The sequence below is a fragment of the Bidens hawaiensis genome, unplaced genomic scaffold (genome assembly GCF_021521415.1).
Source record: "Bidens hawaiensis isolate Kalapana, Puna unplaced genomic scaffold, B.hawaiensis_p1.1 tig00032405_1, whole genome shotgun sequence".
Classification (NCBI taxonomy): Eukaryota; Viridiplantae; Streptophyta; class Magnoliopsida; order Asterales; family Asteraceae; genus Bidens; species Bidens hawaiensis.
The window spans coordinates 93,973-111,520 of NW_027495514.1; the positions used below are offsets into that span (position 1 = coordinate 93,973).

Here is a 17,548-nt window from a genome sequence, read left to right on the forward strand (position 1 = left end):
GTACACGACATAGGACTGGACTAGACATACTTTAGGCATTATTAGGTTTTCACAATATGCTTTTATTAATTAAGAAGACTAGGACTGGTGTGTACCTAAATAACCAACCAATTTGACCCAAAGTAGATCATTATTATGTTCAAGACTTGTCCTATCACCAAATTGATAGCTGATAGTTAACTTCATCAGAGACAAGATTAATGTTCTTGGCACCTACATGTGTGTTACGAGCTAGTAAACGGTGATACTTGAAAGGTTCATTTTGTAAATGATTAACCAACTCAAATGAAGTCGTTAGTTAGTTAGCTAGCTAGTTAATCCTTTGTACTGAAATTTGTTCCTTCCGAAACTCTTCTCTTATGTATCAATGTGACATAACGTAAAAATATGATAGATATCAGTTTTTTCATCACCTATTATTGGATACAATACAATAAATATAACCTTAATATTCTTGGGGCCTACATTTAAATGGAAGAATCCACTCATCTTACTCTTCCACAGGCGGATCGACCCAACGGCCATGATCTTTGATTAGTTGAATCAACGCATCCGTTGCATTCTCCATTTCAATTGCTCTTTTTACCACAGTCTGAAAGTATAAAGTGCATAATTAGAAAAAGTGCAAAATGGACTGATCAGTTAATGGGTCAAAATGGATTCAGCGGGTTGACCCGTTAACTTTCTATAGAAATGAAAGGAGAAGAAGAGTCGTTTACCTTTCCAACATAAAGATCAATCTTTCCAGGAGCACCACCGACGTATCCAAAATCTGCATCCGCCATCTCCCCTGGTCCATTTACTATGCAACCCATAATCACAATCTGCCATAAAATGACAAAAATAAGTGATAAACAAATGTATTTAAATCAGTGTATTCAAGGGATTTAGTGATTACCGAAACACCAGGCAGATGTGATGTTTTTTCTCTAATTTCTGCACTTATCACTTGAAGATCAAATAGGGTGCTACCACAAGATGGGCACGAGACATATTCCTGTAAGCATTTTAAAAACAAACTAAGTAACAACAAATGTGAAACCACCAAATAAATAAATATTTTAATTCCTTACTGTCTTAGTGTTTCGCATTCTGCATCCTTGAAGCAAATTGAAAGATGTATTCCTGAGAAATTCAAAATCTTGATCTGCCGCTTCTAATAAGATTCCATCTCCAAGTCCATCAACTAAAAGTGCGCCAGCATTTGCACCCGCATGAATTACCAAATCATCCCTGCCAATAAACAAAACAGGTTAAACAGCATTAAATTAACAAATAATTATAAAAAGTAAACACCGCTCAGTAAATTACCTCGGAATTCCCTTTGGGAACGTTATGTGGTGAAGAACAGGGAAGTTAAGTGAATTTTCTGATAGATATTCAAATAGCCTGTCAAAATGAAGAGAGCAAACTTATATATGTTTACTGTAATTAATAGAAAGTGTATGATTATTAATAATTAGTGAAACTGTGACAAGTAATACCTTCTAGCAGCATGCACTCTGCCAGTTTTTTCATCTGAATATGGCAGATCATGAAGAATCATTGTAGCATCAATGCTTTTTAGAACTTCTAGTTCTTCGTATGATTCGTCACCACGTACAGACACCACCAAACGTGTGCCTAAAAATTAAACCATTTAATATGCCATATGAGAGCCAAAACTGGTTCTTGAAAGTTGGCTGGTGAAAACTGAATTTTACGTTCTGGTAAGAGCTTATGAGCTCCAGTTGATAACTCATTCAGATTTACCAAGACTATGGCGTTTGGCAAAGGCTTTGTCAACTGTTCTGACAAAGGAGTTATAACTCCCATACTTACATCAATCAACCTTTTAAGAGCTAGCCGCTGTCATGTATATAAAAATAGATTAATATTGAAACAAAATAATATTGTAATTGTTTTTTACACAATAAATGATTGATGGAAAGGTTTCTTACAGCATCTTTATCGTCTGCAGGTGGAAGCTCTCTGAATAAGATAGAATCTACAGTTGCAAGATCCTGAATAAAAAGTTAATATATTATGAGTTAACAAATACAATGTTAAGGAACATTAACGAGCACTTATAAATCATGTAACAAAGAATGAACTGACCTTAAATGGCATACCAAGCACAAGCTTTGCAGCTAATGATCTGTAGAAGAGTTCAGGTGTCTGGACAAAATAGAAAATGCAAAAGTTTATAATGGATAAATTAATTAGTAATAAAAAGTTTTCAGAACTGAGAATTTAATAAACCTTGAGTTGATCCAGAGAAACAGACATGAGAACAGAGCCATCATGGTGGAGCACACCTCTATAATCTACCTCTTCACCCTGTCATGCATTATATTAATTCATACATATTTAAAAAAACAAGTATAATAAGAAAATACTAGCATTTTGTGAAGTGTCACAAACGAACCTCCTTCTGCACAGGCAAATCACCAGTTCTCCTTTGAAAATCAAAATAACGTCTATGTTTCTCTTCAAATGGTGCCTAGAAATTTAAGTGCTATCAGAATTACAGCAGGCATATGTATTTAAATTATTAAAAACTTAAGTAAAAACCTACCACTCCTTGTTGAATTTGGGATGCTTTCATACCAAGATTGGCCAATTTCCTACACGGGTCTATTTCTTCCTCTGGAGGTTCTGTAAGGGAAACCCTAATAGTATCACCAAGACCATCCTGTGTACCAGACAAATTAAGCATTTGAACATTTGAACAATGTATATGGATTTATAAAGATCATTTTTAAAAGAATTTAAGTAGCATGAGGAATAATCTAACCTGAAGAAGTGTCCCGATACCAATTGCAGATTTCATGCGACCATCTTCACCCTCACCGGCTTCAGTGACTCCCAAATGCAAAGGATAGTCCCAACCCTGAACATACATTTCAGCTACAAGAAGACGGTATGCTTGAACCATAATTACTGGATTGCTTGCTTTCATTGAAAATACAAAATTGTGGAAGTCTAGTTTTCTACAGATTCTTGCAAATTCAAATGCAGATTCAACCTGTGAAAATAAATCAAAGTTTGAGTGACATAAGTGACAAGTTATGGAAAATTACGACAAGCTTAGGTAAGGAAGCTGCTTACCATTCCCCTAGGAGAATCACCATAGTAGCTCATGATACGATCTGAAAGACTACCATGATTGGTTCCAATACGCATTGCCCTTCCATATTTCTTGCATTTTTCAACCAACGGGACAAAAACCTGGTGTAACAGAAAGCACATGTATAATAAAATCTATTAACTTTCAAGTTGATAACTGAGCAAAGACAAATCTAGAGTGTGAAATGTACCTTCTCAATATGCTCAAGTTCCTTTTGATAATCATCATCAGTATACTCCAACTGCTCAAATTGGGCACGTCGATCAGCTACAAGAAATAAAGTCAAAAGATTGAACAATTTGAATGAAGAATAAAAAAAAGAAATTTGCCAAAAGAAACACTGAGTTAAATTTGTACCAAAATTTCCAGGGTTGACACGGATTTTGTCAAAACATTCAGCAACCCGCAATGCAACCGAAGGTGCAAAATGAATGTCCGCCACCAGAGGTATGTTATAGCTACAAATGTACACGTTTTATGAGATAACGAAGCCAGAAGAGAAAAACAAATTCCAAAAAATCTAAGTAGCAAGTAGACCTACTTTTTTTGAACAAGGGTGTTTTTAATTTCAAAACATGCATCTGCCTCTCTTTTCCCTTGCACTGTGATTCTAACAATATCAGCTCCTCTATCAGCTATTTGCATGACCTGTCAAACAGAAGACTAACCAACTTAGCAATCATTACATTGATAAACTATACATTTTATATCTTCCATATTCGTTAAGATTTTTTCTGAAAACAAGTGGTGTGATACATCAACATTGTATTCTTTTAGAACATGAAAATACTTTCATCAACATTAATAAAAACAACAAAAAACCAAGAACCTGTTCGACAGTTGCAGCCACATCCTTAGTATCAGATGTGGTCATTGTTGAATTCTTATGGGGTGATCACTGCCAAGAGCTACATCTCCAACCATTACTGTGCGGGTTTTCCTCCTGATGGTTTTATGAGTGGATTCACAATACTTTTGTACAGGAACTACCAAAAACAAAATAAAGATTCTTAAATTTTACTTTTCATTGTGATACAAGCATAAAGAAATGCTTGTTAACGCTAAATATACATGAAGAACCAAATTTGGGTAATTATTCTTAGTAAATCCACATTCACACAAGCTAATAAGTACTAAGATCTTACGAGCCTTGTGAAAACTATTCCCACCCATCATACAATATATACTGCCATAGTGCCATTTACTTTATTTTTATTTAGTGATACAAATCAAAATAACACATTTAAATTACTATGATTGTTGCAGCCTTTTATCTGTATGTACAAGAGTAAACAGTAAAGTATGTATACCTAACAGAGGACTCCCTTCAGAAGCAGGCCGGAATTCTGCAACATCTGAACCAGGGTTTGAATTTTTTATCACAAAAATCTTAGTTCTTTGAAACTTAACCCTCTTCATGTCTGAAACCTTGACAAAATCAGAAGTTTTTGCAAATCCTAAACCATCATTCCTGCCCTTTAAACTCATAAAGGAAGCTGGAGCAGCTCCTGTCGCCATCGTCATAAACAAAACTCCACAAACCCTATAATCCTGAAGCATAATAGACCAATATAATATTAATGTCTTAAAAATATTAAATTCATACCAATTATTGCCTCCATAAAAACTGATCAAGTCCAAGCAATACCACTCATATGCACTCCCTTCTTTCCGCACATTAGAAAGGAAGCATGAGTTTAAAAATAATCATAGGAATTTTAACTTAGAAACTAGTTAGATTCCAAGCTTTTTGAAGGGAATAACAAATATTTCTTGTGCTATCTACACAAGAAATTGTAACAAATATTTTTGTTGGGGATTCGTACTTCGTAACGCTTGGATAATCTGAGGGTCGTGAAACAGTTTCAGATGAAAACAATTTGGCGATCTCCACCTCAGATCGCCAAAGGGCTTGGATACCCCATGTGAGGTTCTAATACTCTATGCGGTCAATATCGGTGGTATCTCGGTTATCGGTCCTTGTGTGAAATATCAGTCAGAATATTGGTACCGATAATATCTGCGATATTGACCAATATATCACCGATATTCCCGATATCAGTGTTTTAAGTGTTAATTTTCAACTTTTAGTGATTAATGTCAGTGTTTTGCAAGTTGCAAAAGGATAATTTGTTAATAGTAGGAGAGTATACTGAATTGTTAGTGTTTCTATAAATATAAATTCTGCATGATATTAAAATTACCGATATCCCGCCGCGATAACCGATATCTCAAATATCGGTCCTTGGCCGATATCCGATATTTTTCCACATTAACTGCTTAGCTAATACCGGAAATCATAATAAACTCCCTGTCACCTCCCGACTTGTTTGATGAATATTATGATTCACACCGGTCAACAAGTCAATCCAGTTACACTAAAATATGACAAACACGCATCAGAAGGCAAATTGTATCTAATGCAGGAATAAACAGAAGTGGCCGGAACAGATTCTTCACACGAATTGAATAATACCTAGACCTAATTTTAATTTCAATTCAAATATGCATGCAATAAGTAAATCGATGAAAGACAAGGTAATTCAGACTTTTCAACTTCTTACAACAACTCACCTAACTTATTTAGACATTTTGAAAGACGTAACAAACCGTTAATCATCAAATTAAATTAAGCTGACTATCGGAATTGAATGAAATACGGTGAGATTAGTGAGTGATACGTACGTACCTTGTGCTCGATCGAGCGTGAATATCGGAATTGGAATTGAAGCACCTGATTGTGGAGTGAATGAAGCAATTCAATTGAATTGGAATTGAACTGAATGGGGGAGTGTGGTTGGTTTATAATCGATTGGATTAAAGAAATGAGTCAAACGGGGACAGCAACGCCGTTAGCCAGTAATTACATGACAGACAAATTGGCATCTTACATTTTGATCATTGGCTGCTACTCTTTCCAACACCTTCTACTTCCTCTAGATTACATTTCAACCCCTATTTTTTTTTTGCTTCTTTTTTGACTTCCCAATATTTATTAATGGTAAAAAAAAGAACACGAGTCACGAGACGTTAAACGTAAATAGTGGGGCTTTAACCAACTCACTATTTCATAAAATTAACTAAAAAGTAAAATAGAAAGTAAGAAAGTTGGTGATTGGTTAAAGTAGTGGATCTCATCTCCACCTTCAAAATTCACACCCATTAAGAATTTGACGGAGACAACCTATTGACGATGGTGTTGTGGTGTTGAGTACTTTATCACCTCCACTGCTCAACCTACATTATATCCACCACTCCTAATTCGTCACTACTTACACCTAAACATCACGCCGCCCTTCCTTCATTACCTCCACTACTCAACTTACATTATATCCACCACTCCTCTCTCACCTTTTTTTTCCAATACAAATAAATAAATGAATAGTTTAACCTTTTTTTAATACAATTATAAATATTAAACAAAATGATTCAATTATAATAGAGAGGTGGGTAAGCGGACAATAAGTTACGCCGCCAACCCCTTTTGAAAATGAATGGATCCAGTTACAATAAATGAATGGGTCTACTCAACCAACGAACAGCTACCACCGCGCAAAAGTGAATGGATGAGGAGGCGTTCTCTGGTCATCACTCACATGCAACTTCATGTCCTCGCACCTAGGCTTGTAAAGTGTAAACAAACACAAACAAGAGCATGTTCGTGTTTCTTCATATAACTTTAAACGAACACGGACAATTAATTGGGCAACAACTTGTGTTCATGTTCGTTTGTTCAAAATTGAACATATTCGTGTTGGTTTATGTTCGTTCATTTAGAATTTAAACGAACATAAATAAATATAATTAAACAAAGATAAATGAACATAAATAGACTTATATGAAAATACATAAACAAAAAACAAACATAAATGAACACAAACTAGGATTAGATAATATATTAGGGGGTCATATACTTCGTGAAATACAAATATTGTTTAATTAACTTATATTAAAATGTAAACTAACATAAATAAACGAACATAAATGAACAAAAGAAACATGTGTTTGTGTTCGTTTATTAAATGGACAAACATAAACCTTTTTTCCGTCGAATAGTACGGTTCATTTATAAGCCTACTCGCACCCATAAAACAGTAAGGACGGTGTGGGTCTGAGTGTAAAGTAAAAACTCAAAACAAACTAAAGTTGTGTTCATATTATATTTGATTCTTCCCTGATTGTGTAGCTAGTTGATATTGTAAGGGGCGAAGTGTAAAACTTTATAAAGAATCTGGATTTTCACGTTTTGATTCGCCATTTAAAAAGAGATCCATACTAGTTTATACCGAGAGAAGCACTATCATTTCAAGCTAGGGAATGAGTAAATTCAGTATCAAAATTTTGAGTTTCAGTGTCACTACGGTACCGATATTTACCGAATTTTACTTTAAATACTGGTACCGAACCGAAAATTTTTGTACCGATACTAAGAATTTGCAATTTTCGGGATCAGGATTTTTAATACCGGTACGGTACCAATCTCATCCCTGTTTCACGCCCGTAACATATAGCACGTGCCTTTCTCTTTGCTCAACACGAGTGAGCTTTGATTAGTAAATAAAATCCACATTCTCAACCACTAATTCATTTATTCAACTCAGCACAACCCATTATGCGTCTCATATGACCAGAATAATATTATTAATACTTAGTCGTAAATGGGGCACTTCAGCTTTCTTATAAATATAATTATATTTCATTATTGCTTTAAAGATTTAAAAGTTTTAAGGGGTAAAAGGTGTGTAGATGTTTATACCTGTAGGGTTGAACGAGAAAAATTGCCTAATTTAATGCTACACGCACAACTCGTGTTACATACCATATTGTCAACATAACAACGTTTGAACAGGCATGTAACACAACACCAACATGAAAGTTTGACACAAACCCGAACACAAAACAGGACAAGAATATGACCCGCTAAATCATTTTAAAAATAGTGTTCAAATACCTTGTACAACCAAACCCGGAGATCAATCCAACTCATATAACAAAATGTTTGCTCAGATTGAACCTACAGCTTCTTTTAGATGTCTAACAAAGATTCAGCATACAAGACAAGATACCAGAAGTTGAGCCCAATTTCAACTTTCAAAGATTCATCACGAGATGTATCTATCTTGTTGCTCTTGTAGAAGTTTGGCTGATGACTTTGCGTTCAGATAGAGGCTGCTCACTTCCTCTAGATCCGCCTGTATAAATATATTTGCAAAAAATTAATCGACATTTAAGACATAATGCGTAAGTATAAGAAATGAAAAGAAATAGCACCTTGCATATAGCATCGCGGCCATTCATTTTCGCCACAACACTGCCAGGTGATAATAATTGTACCGCGTGCCTGCAAGTAACAAGATTCATAAGAGAAAGAAAAAAGTTGGGAAATTTATCATAGGATTCATAGAATAAGAAAAGTCAAACCTCAAGGATGCTTGTTGACCGATCTCACCGAGGTAAGCCAAACTCTCTTCATCTATAGATATTTCTTCCACCTGTGCCCTGATAGCCAGTATCTGACCGCCACATCAAGCAACATGCATATCTTTATTAAAACTGATATTACAAAACTTCTATATTCTAATAACAATCGGTTGATTTCTTTCTTTATACCTGAATCATCTCAGCTGGACCATAAGTTTCTGTTCGTATAATCACTAGCCTGTCTAAAAGATCCACAGGTATACCATGAGGACTCGACATATCAGTTCCCCTAAAAACCAACTTTCAAGTCAGTATACATGAAAAAGATCAAATCTTTATATTGATAAATCATAAAACTACTCAAATGCATTAAAAGTTCACCTCACAGTGCATATCCCTCTATTAGTTGCAAAAATTACAATTGGAGATAACGAGCTTTCCAAAGCACGATTTAAGTATGAAAAACACTCCATATCCAGCATGTGTACCTGAAAACCGAGTTAGATTAATATAACATATATAATTAAACAGCGTAACAGAAAAAAAAGATATAAAAAGTTGTACCTCATCAATAAATAAGACACCAGGAACAAGCTCAGCCACCCCTTCATCAATGTAAAGATTAACAACCTGCAAATTACATAAGCTCATTTCACATGAATTTTTATAAAGAAATATGAATACAGAATATTGAATTGAATACCTTATTGATTTCTTGTCTCAATTTGTCAGTGATTTCAGTTTTTCTAGGCTTCATCATTTGACCCATCAACGACATTATATCTTGTCCACCTTGAGGCCGTGCATTTGCAGCGTCAAGATCATGAAGTGTAACGTCCTAACAAGAAAACTTCTACACTTATATGCATAGCCAATTATCGGATAACTTAGTATCTTTAGAAGGTTCTGGAAACAAACCTGAACGATCTCTTTCTTCTTGTGAACCTCTCCTTTAGGAAGAGGAACATACTCTTCAGCCTCAAGATCAAACTCCGTAGCAAATGCATCACTCCTCCCTACCCTTTTAACCGCCCCACTATTTGCTTCTATATATATAACATCACCAACAGCTACCTTTTCCTTAATCAAAGCATCATAAATAGTCGGGTCCAGCTTCAACTGCTTTGTTCCTTTAACTGTCTTTAATCCAATATTAACATGACTTATAGCTTTCCCATATCCACCAGTCACACTTTCAGTTTCTTCCGGAGATAGTTCAGTCACCTAAAACCATACACATTCTCCAAATTATCAAATTACATCATCAAACATTAACAAAAACAAAAGCCGAATACTTGAATCTCATTTCTTACTTCTCCTTCATAAACTTCTTTATTCTCCTTGATACGTAAACCAATCGCTCTCCTGAAATTCTCCATCAAGACCTCGGTTTTCTTTACTTCCGACGAGTAAACTTCTGATCCAACCATTGGACAAAACGGGACCTAAAGACACGAACATTTTAATATCCGAAATTAAGATAATATGCTGTACATACGTCATATAACGGCATACCTTAGTACCGAGTTCTTGGGATATACCAAGCGCAAGGGCGGTTTTACCAGTACCAGGCGGTCCGGCAAGCAAAAGCGCCCTTCCCGCCATCTTCTTCTGGCGGATCATATCAACTACAAGCCCGCCCGCCTCTCGGGCCGACACCTGTCCCACAAATCCAGCAGCTAATGGTATGGCTTTTCCAGTAGCCTGTACAAAATTATCACTACCCAGTATCATAATTTGTACGGAATAAAGTAAATTCAGATACATATAATTGTAAATAAGAGGTTCATTTATCAAAACCCTAAACCCTAAACGATAAACCCTAATTAAGCAGTGAAAATTGGGGGGAAGAAGAAAACCTCAAGGCCAAGGCCTTTAATATGAGTGTGAGTAGCAATTCTTTGTTTCTTAGTAGTGGATTGGACTTCTTCGATCTTCATCTTCTTCGTTACGTTTGTTGTCTTTGCTCTGTGTGTTTATTATTATGTGGAAGCTTGAAAATGCTGGCTGACCCGTGTACGGGATCCGGGTTGCAATTAGGGTTTGCCTGAGAATTTATATGATTTACCCCTGGACAAATGAGCGACTGAGAGATTTAGTCCTTTATGGAACATCTAGTAAAGCCTAGACTACATGAATCGATGTTATTTTGAATTGAGTTGTTTAAAGAAACACGGCTAACGTTTTATAAGGTTTGTATTTGGCAGGTGAAAAATGGGTGTACGTGCATATTGCTTCGTACAAGCTATGTGAGTTGGTGTTCGTCAAAATCATATGGGTCGTATGATGTGTTAGACTGACATATAAATAACTGATATGATGACACACATGAATTACAGTCCATTTGACTATTTTTGTATTGTCATACAACCCATATGTGTGTATACATAAAAAAATATTCTAGACTTTAGAAAATATAAAATAATATACACATTATAACATGTAAATATATAATATCTAACTATATAATAAACAAAAGTCTTATGTCTAATCTTTATTTTGAAATTAAATAAAATTGAGTAATGTGTAAATTTTAAAATGGATTAATATAAATGGGCAAATTAAAAATATCACTATTGAATTAAAATATAATTTTTTATTCTTAGATATTCTATAACTAATTGGTAAAAAGTAAGAACCTGAGTAGCTAATTAGATAACATATTTTAAATAATAAAATACCCTTAGGACCGGATATTCACTAGTTTCTAAAGGACATGGTGTCTCTCATCTGTAATGTAGGTGGATGGTTCAAATTCTGCAAGGTGCATGCATATGTATAGATGTTTTATAGCACTTGGTAAGCTTATCATGATCTCAAATTTCCATTCATGGAGAGTGAAGTGAGTTTTATATTCATGTATATGATTTCAGAAAATTTAGGTTGCTTAAGGCATCCACAAGCTTATAGAAATCATATACAATATTTAAAACTTCTTGGTTAAGTTCAACTTTAAATATGTAATGAGGTTACAAAATTTTGACCACATGTTGTTGAGGAATTTTGACTCAAATTGACTTGGAGTGGGATTTTGTAAGAAAATATGTTATGGGCCTATGGCCATACTTATTTATTAAAGTTAGTTATAAACACTATTAGGACTAACTAAATCAAAATTAAAAGCTTAAATGCAAGATGAAAATGGTTAATATGATTTGACCAAGATGATTTCAAATGAAAAACATACTTCTACAAATGTAATTGAGTGATCAGATGCGATCGAAATTCGTATCTAGCAAACAAAATACAAACAACAATCTTCACTCAAAATGCATACCTTTTTTTTTATTTTGGCAAAACAAAATATCTCTTGTTAAATAAAAAAAGACTATCCAATATACAGTCATACTAATTGTCCCTGCAGAAATCATAATTTTTCTACTAATATACTGTTTCAATATACATACTAAAACTTTTAACACCACCATACTCCCTGTCTGACTATAATCCAAAAACCTACAGCTAGTGCAACATCAATAACACATTGATAAGTTACCACAACATCATTTCCTAGTTTCCACCAGAAGCTTCTATATTCCCAATTTCAACTCGGTGTTGACCATCAGCATGTGAAGACGGCATTGGTTGCGGTTCTTGATGCAAAACAGCCCGAGAACTGGTCTGGTTATTTGATCTAGCAAGCCACCGTCTTCGTAACCTTAAAACCTCCACAAGAATTGAACTACCACACATGACGACCCCACACCCCGCGAATGTTGCAAGAAGAATCGCTAAAACCGGATGAATACGTATCTGCATACAGTTATATCCAAATGTTATATAAAAAACATAACCTTGTAAAAAGCTATATATGTTATTAGCCTTTGTTTCATACCAGGTCATAGAAAATGTGTGCGAAGATTACCACAAACGAAAACTGAACCGATGCATATAACCACACGAAGTTTCTCTTCACTGTATACACAAAAACACCATATTCCAATTTCCAAATAGAAGATTATTTTTTACTTTTTTTTTAAATATAAAAACAAATAGAACAATAATACATTTATGCATACCCATGGTGGATGATGTCATGGATGTGAGAAGACCCAAAACACATGAAAATGGAAGAGAGAGTGCAATTGCACTTGTACCCATGTCTCTAACCTTCACACAACAAGTTTATCGAACGGTTAGACATGTTTCACATGTGAAAAACAAAATGCACTTAAGTCTTACCAAAAGCTGTTCAAGAAAACAGAAGTAAGCGAGCATGCTAACAATGACGAGGATTGGGACTTCCTGCCAGACCCTATATATATCACTGAACAATCTCAGAACAAAACTAACATTAGACAGTAGTCAAAATTTTAATTTGAGCAAAAACGAGATGTTAACTTACCCATACGCGTTAACATCCGTATAAGTAGCTCTTCTTGCACCAGGGTTTCGGTTTCTAGCACTACTTTGAATTCTTAAAAGTGTAACGGATAGGTTTTGGACATCTTGATGACACACATCACATGTTTTGTTACCTTTTATGCTAAACCATTTTATAGCACATTCTTTATGGGCTAAAGCAAGTTCGCCTTTGCAGCTGCATTCCATCTTTAAGGTTTCTCCACCTTCACATAACTCAACAAAACATATTCTACAAACCGCCTCTTCTTCGGGTATTTCTTCACTTTCATCAGCTTCGTTATCATCTAAAACTGAAGGTTTATATGATATAGCCGTTAGCAACATACGCAAATTAACATTGTAAAAAGTAACGCTTTTTTCTAAAGAGTTATGAGCACACCAGTGTTACCAGTTGGACTAGGGGTTGATGAGGTGGCAACAGCCTCCTTCACTCTTGGAGTTGTAGGAATCACACGGAAAAATGAGTCCATTCGCTTGAGGGTTGCTTCTTTTTCAAGATTTGGGGCTGAACGCGATCGGACCATATGTTTCTTGACTTTAGCCTTCAAAAGTCACAAAGAAAACCGTATCAAGGGGTGCTTTTAAATAGGAGTGTGAATTTCTTACACGACATATTCACATGTTTTATGGATTGGTCAGTCTTGTGTCGAATCCACAAACCCGATTAACTAAACGGGTTGTTTTCGTGCAAAATTGGAATTTTAAAGTATTTATCTGCCAATTTTTTTAAAAAAAATCAGGTTAAATGGGCCATGTTCGTGTAAACCTGTGAATATTCGTATCATGTTTGGGTTCATATGGTTTACACGATTTTCGGGTTTGCATCAAATTTTCGGGTTGGACCCGCCAACCCGCGAGCATGACCCATGTAGCACCCCTACTTAAACCCTGCACCATAAACTCTAAAAGCTAAATGGTTATAAAAATTGGCATACCTCTGAATTGACAGAGCCCATCGGGCTTCGTGGTACGGGTTGAGCGCCCGAATGAGCAACAGGGGTAACGGGCAGAGAAGCCGCCGTCTTCGCCCGAGGAGTAAATATTTTCGTAAACGACCATGATCTTGCAAAATAAGGTTTTTCTTGAGGCAAAGGAGATGGTGTTGCAGGAACTGCAATAACAACAGCCTTTTCTGTATCAGAAACAGTATTTCTGTTCTTGAAACTCAGTTTTGTCAAAAGATTCTTCTTTAATGATCTTGTTCTTGGTGTGTGAGTAACTGGTGGTGATTGAACATCTGCTGAAGAGGTTGGTGTCAAATTAAAGTTAACTTTTTTCGGTGTTGGAGTTAATGTTTGAGGCATTTTTATTATAACAGATTCATGTGAGGAAGATGTTCTTGAAGGTATCTCCAAGAACAGGTTTGGTTTTCTCCAGTGCTTATTGTTCTGTGCTTCTGAATTTGACTCATTCTCAATAACATCTTCTTCAACCTATAAAAAAACAAGAATTTATAAAAAGTTAGAATAAAAAAGCTGAAAATTTACACAAATTTGATCAAGAAACAGCAATTTTGGCTCAAAAGTCAAGATTTTGACACAATTCTAGCACTCTTTTCTGCTACGTTTCTAAAAAGAGTTCAACAGGTTGCACAGGACGCTGAAGAACGATAAATTTGTTTTCAGTAGGATCTCTATTGTAATTGGATCCATTTATTGCTTTTATAATGTTAATTTTAAGTTTATCTCTCATCCAAAAATTTGGGGAAATTAATCATTAAACTAATCAGTTATTTAAAACTGAACTATATTTAGACACCCCATTACATAAACCTCCAAATTTTAGCTACAAATGACCAGATCCATGTGATTAGATAAATAAAGATTATAACTTTAGTAACAAATGATGAAATTAAAGATGACCCACAAAAATCTACTCCCATAAAACAAATATTGATCAAAATTTACAGAAAGAAAGAGGAAATAACCAGAGACCTTTTGAATAGTTACTGCATGTTGTTGAGTTGGTGATGAACTTGAATCTTGAACCTCAAATTCAGACATGTTGTGTTAAGATGGATAGACGTAAGTAGGAATTAATATGGAGAAAGTGTGAGTTATGTTGATGATGGGCATGTAAGAGTGGGTGGTGTTGTGTTATTGTGTGGAAAGAGGCATTTATAGCTGCTTACTCAGTGTCACACTCACTCCACAAATAATATATTCTTCAAATCATAAGATAATTTAAATAATGCATATAGTATATACATGTCACTAGGTAGAAGTTAGTTCATACAAATACAATATGTTTTTTCTTTATATGTTTGTACACCATCGGTAGCCAGAAAAGGTTGGTAGGCAGGGCAAATTTAAGTATCTTCATTGAGCTGAATGTTAATACAACCGATTTGAGTTTAGACTAAATTAATCCGAATCACTTGATATCAGTTTGATTTTGATTAGATGTATATCATACAACATAAATAATATATGTTTGAAGTTTCTATATGATTGCATTACTATGTCTTATAGGATGACATGTAAAAGGATAAATATAGAATATGAGAAGAGAGAATGTATGTAACCATATGTTGTCATCTTTATCTTCTTATTGTGATAACGAATAAGTTATAAGAAGTTGACATATTGACGATTTGCATCGAAATAAAACCTAACATTTTTTTTATTGTAAAACTCATTTGCACTAATTGTGTTGTAATAATGTAATCGTTTTTAAATAATTTATACGTTGATGATGAGAAATAATCTTATAAATCAAAATAATAGATGACAAATGTGTTACAAATTATTAAAAAATAGATGTTTGATAACGAACAGTTTGATTAAAATTAAAAATGGATAATTATTTCAAAATTGTATAAATCAATGTTTTTTATTATAAAATGGATAAAATATAAAGAAAACAAATTAAAGGTATGGAAATACTTTTCAACGACTTCCTACTGCCCACTATAACGCCCTCCTTTTTGTGGCTTTGAAATATAAGCCCATTCATACTCTTCTTCCTTTGATTAAAATCGGGTTTCATAGTGTTATCATTATATTTATATTAAAAATAAATAATTATAAACTTAATCATTTAAACTTTGAAAGATACCAGCAATATATTTTATTGCGGTTTGAATACGTGTCAAGCACTTAAGGCAATATAATGCGGGTAGAAAATTAATATACTGACAACCCAATTAATCAATCATTGTACTTGTTAACCACCTTTCTCATCTCTTTCGGTCCACAATCTTGTGCCACCAAAAGAGGTAACCAAAGATCCCACGTTATGATTTTAACTTTAGAAATATAACTTTTTTTTATAGAAAAATAACATGATTATTACATTAAATTAATACAAACAATATGGATTATAAGATTATTTACATGAATCTTAAATATGTTTTTGGGTGGCATGGAATGGATTAGGGCATTTAGATGACGATAGCGTTATTGTATTATCAGGAAAGAGAATGACAAGATAATCGTTATATGAACCATTGTATGTGTCGATTTATATACCACAAAATGATAGAAACTTGGTATGGCCTAACGAAATACCATCTGTGTTAATGGGTAAGCGGCAAAATATCATTCGTTTAAGTATAAGAGACATGAATTTATTCCTTATAATAATGATTTTATGGTCTTTCCAAAAGCTTAGGTGTTGTGATTAAGTAATACTAATTAAATGACTCCCACTATTAGGCAAAAAGCATCCACTTAAGATGAAACTACAATGATGATGCAAGTATGAAGCTTCTGTGGATTTTCTTGTAGAAGATTAATTCAAAACTAGAAGCAAGTATTGAATTAATCACTCTTTAGGATCCAAGTACATAAAAACCAAAGAAAGTGGATTGGACCCATATAAAGTGATACCATTTTAGTCTTCTTTGATAAAAAGAAAAAGTAATTAAAGGTAATAAAGATAGAAGTTAGAAATTGGAGCATTTGAGTCTTTTGACATGAAGCTTGAGGCATAAAGATAGATGCATATCCTTTATCCATTAGTCGGATGATTGACCGATTCCGAGCAACCTTGTATAAGATCTAGTGGTTCTGAATCGAAACATGTACGCATGGACGTCGTATGGAAAGATTTGATCGCTTTTAAACGATGCTTTTCCGAGTCTTGTAGAAAAAGACAGGCATGGACCATAGTTATGAACCCGTGTATCCTTTTTTGGTTGAATTTATAAATGTTGCGGAAAGAAGCCTTTTACATGTTTACTTTTCACAATTTATTTTCGTTATCCATCACCGTTACTTGGTCATGACTCAGCTATATAGCGACGAAAACTTTACTAGCTATTCTATCAACAAAGTCGTTTATGTAAACGTATCTTTTAGAAAAATTAGAAAAGCTTATCAAGGACAAAAATTGCATTTGAGCCTATGACTGAATATTAGTGTGAACCTACATGGCCATGCACCCACATATTGGGGTTGAGGATAGTGGAGCCTGATACCAAGCCGTATGATGCAAGCATGGACTACAAAGTCAATGGTCCAACTTGTCAAAAGGTGGTGGGGGTAAAGATGTCATTAACGGAATTGGAAGGAGGAAGGTTGCCACTTAACAGTGTTTCCTAATGAGAAACCAGCACAAAACAAATGGTTAGGTTTACATTAAAAAATTTAAGGCCAAAAAGGCTAGTGTCATAAAGGTAGGTTTACAAATGTTTGGTCTAAAAATATTACA

The 17,548-nt window shown here is 34.5% G+C and overlaps 2 protein-coding genes and 1 pseudogene across 8 annotated transcripts; all 3 read right to left on the reverse strand.

The window, feature by feature from the left end:
- Positions 1-389: 389 nt before the first annotated feature.
- On the reverse strand, positions 390-5,834 carry LOC143583456 (4-hydroxy-3-methylbut-2-en-1-yl diphosphate synthase (ferredoxin), chloroplastic-like; annotated as a pseudogene). Its single transcript, XR_013144173.1, has 20 exons — positions 5,799-5,834; positions 4,420-4,660; positions 3,939-4,095; positions 3,651-3,757; positions 3,467-3,567; positions 3,300-3,376; positions 3,091-3,210; positions 2,777-3,007; positions 2,558-2,674; positions 2,408-2,482; positions 2,242-2,319; positions 2,098-2,157; positions 1,941-2,003; positions 1,704-1,848; positions 1,485-1,623; positions 1,312-1,389; positions 1,074-1,233; positions 899-997; positions 720-824; positions 390-592 (listed from the first exon to the last, which is right to left on the reverse strand). The product of XR_013144173.1 is annotated as a 4-hydroxy-3-methylbut-2-en-1-yl diphosphate synthase (ferredoxin), chloroplastic-like (transcript).
- Positions 5,835-7,970: 2,136 nt separating this feature from the next.
- Positions 7,971-10,505, reverse strand: LOC143583465 (ruvB-like protein 1). Its single transcript, XM_077065767.1, has 11 exons — positions 10,390-10,505; positions 10,046-10,234; positions 9,844-9,975; positions 9,449-9,754; positions 9,234-9,368; positions 9,095-9,160; positions 8,912-9,018; positions 8,720-8,819; positions 8,531-8,622; positions 8,381-8,450; positions 7,971-8,301 (listed from the first exon to the last, which is right to left on the reverse strand). Exons 1-11 carry the CDS (start codon positions 10,468-10,470, stop codon positions 8,212-8,214), a joined length of 1,368 nt encoding a protein of 455 aa, XP_076921882.1. The 5' UTR covers positions 10,471-10,505; the 3' UTR covers positions 7,971-8,211.
- A 1,395-nt stretch (positions 10,506-11,900) lies between these two features.
- Positions 11,901-14,957, reverse strand: LOC143583457 (uncharacterized). Of its 6 annotated transcripts, none has more exons than XM_077065762.1 (8): positions 14,830-14,957; positions 13,831-14,328; positions 13,284-13,437; positions 12,876-13,179; positions 12,713-12,785; positions 12,550-12,640; positions 12,366-12,445; positions 11,901-12,283 (listed from the first exon to the last, which is right to left on the reverse strand). In XM_077065762.1, the coding sequence occupies exons 1-8, from the start codon at positions 14,896-14,898 to the stop codon at positions 12,041-12,043; spliced, it is 1,512 nt and encodes a 503-aa protein (XP_076921877.1). In that variant the 5' UTR covers positions 14,899-14,957; the 3' UTR covers positions 11,901-12,040. The 6 variants fall into 6 exon arrangements, with proteins under 6 accessions (XP_076921877.1, XP_076921875.1, XP_076921876.1 ...); XM_077065760.1 differs by having other exon boundaries at positions 12,713-12,797; XM_077065761.1 differs by having other exon boundaries at positions 13,275-13,437.
- Positions 14,958-17,548: the final 2,591 nt, after the last annotated feature.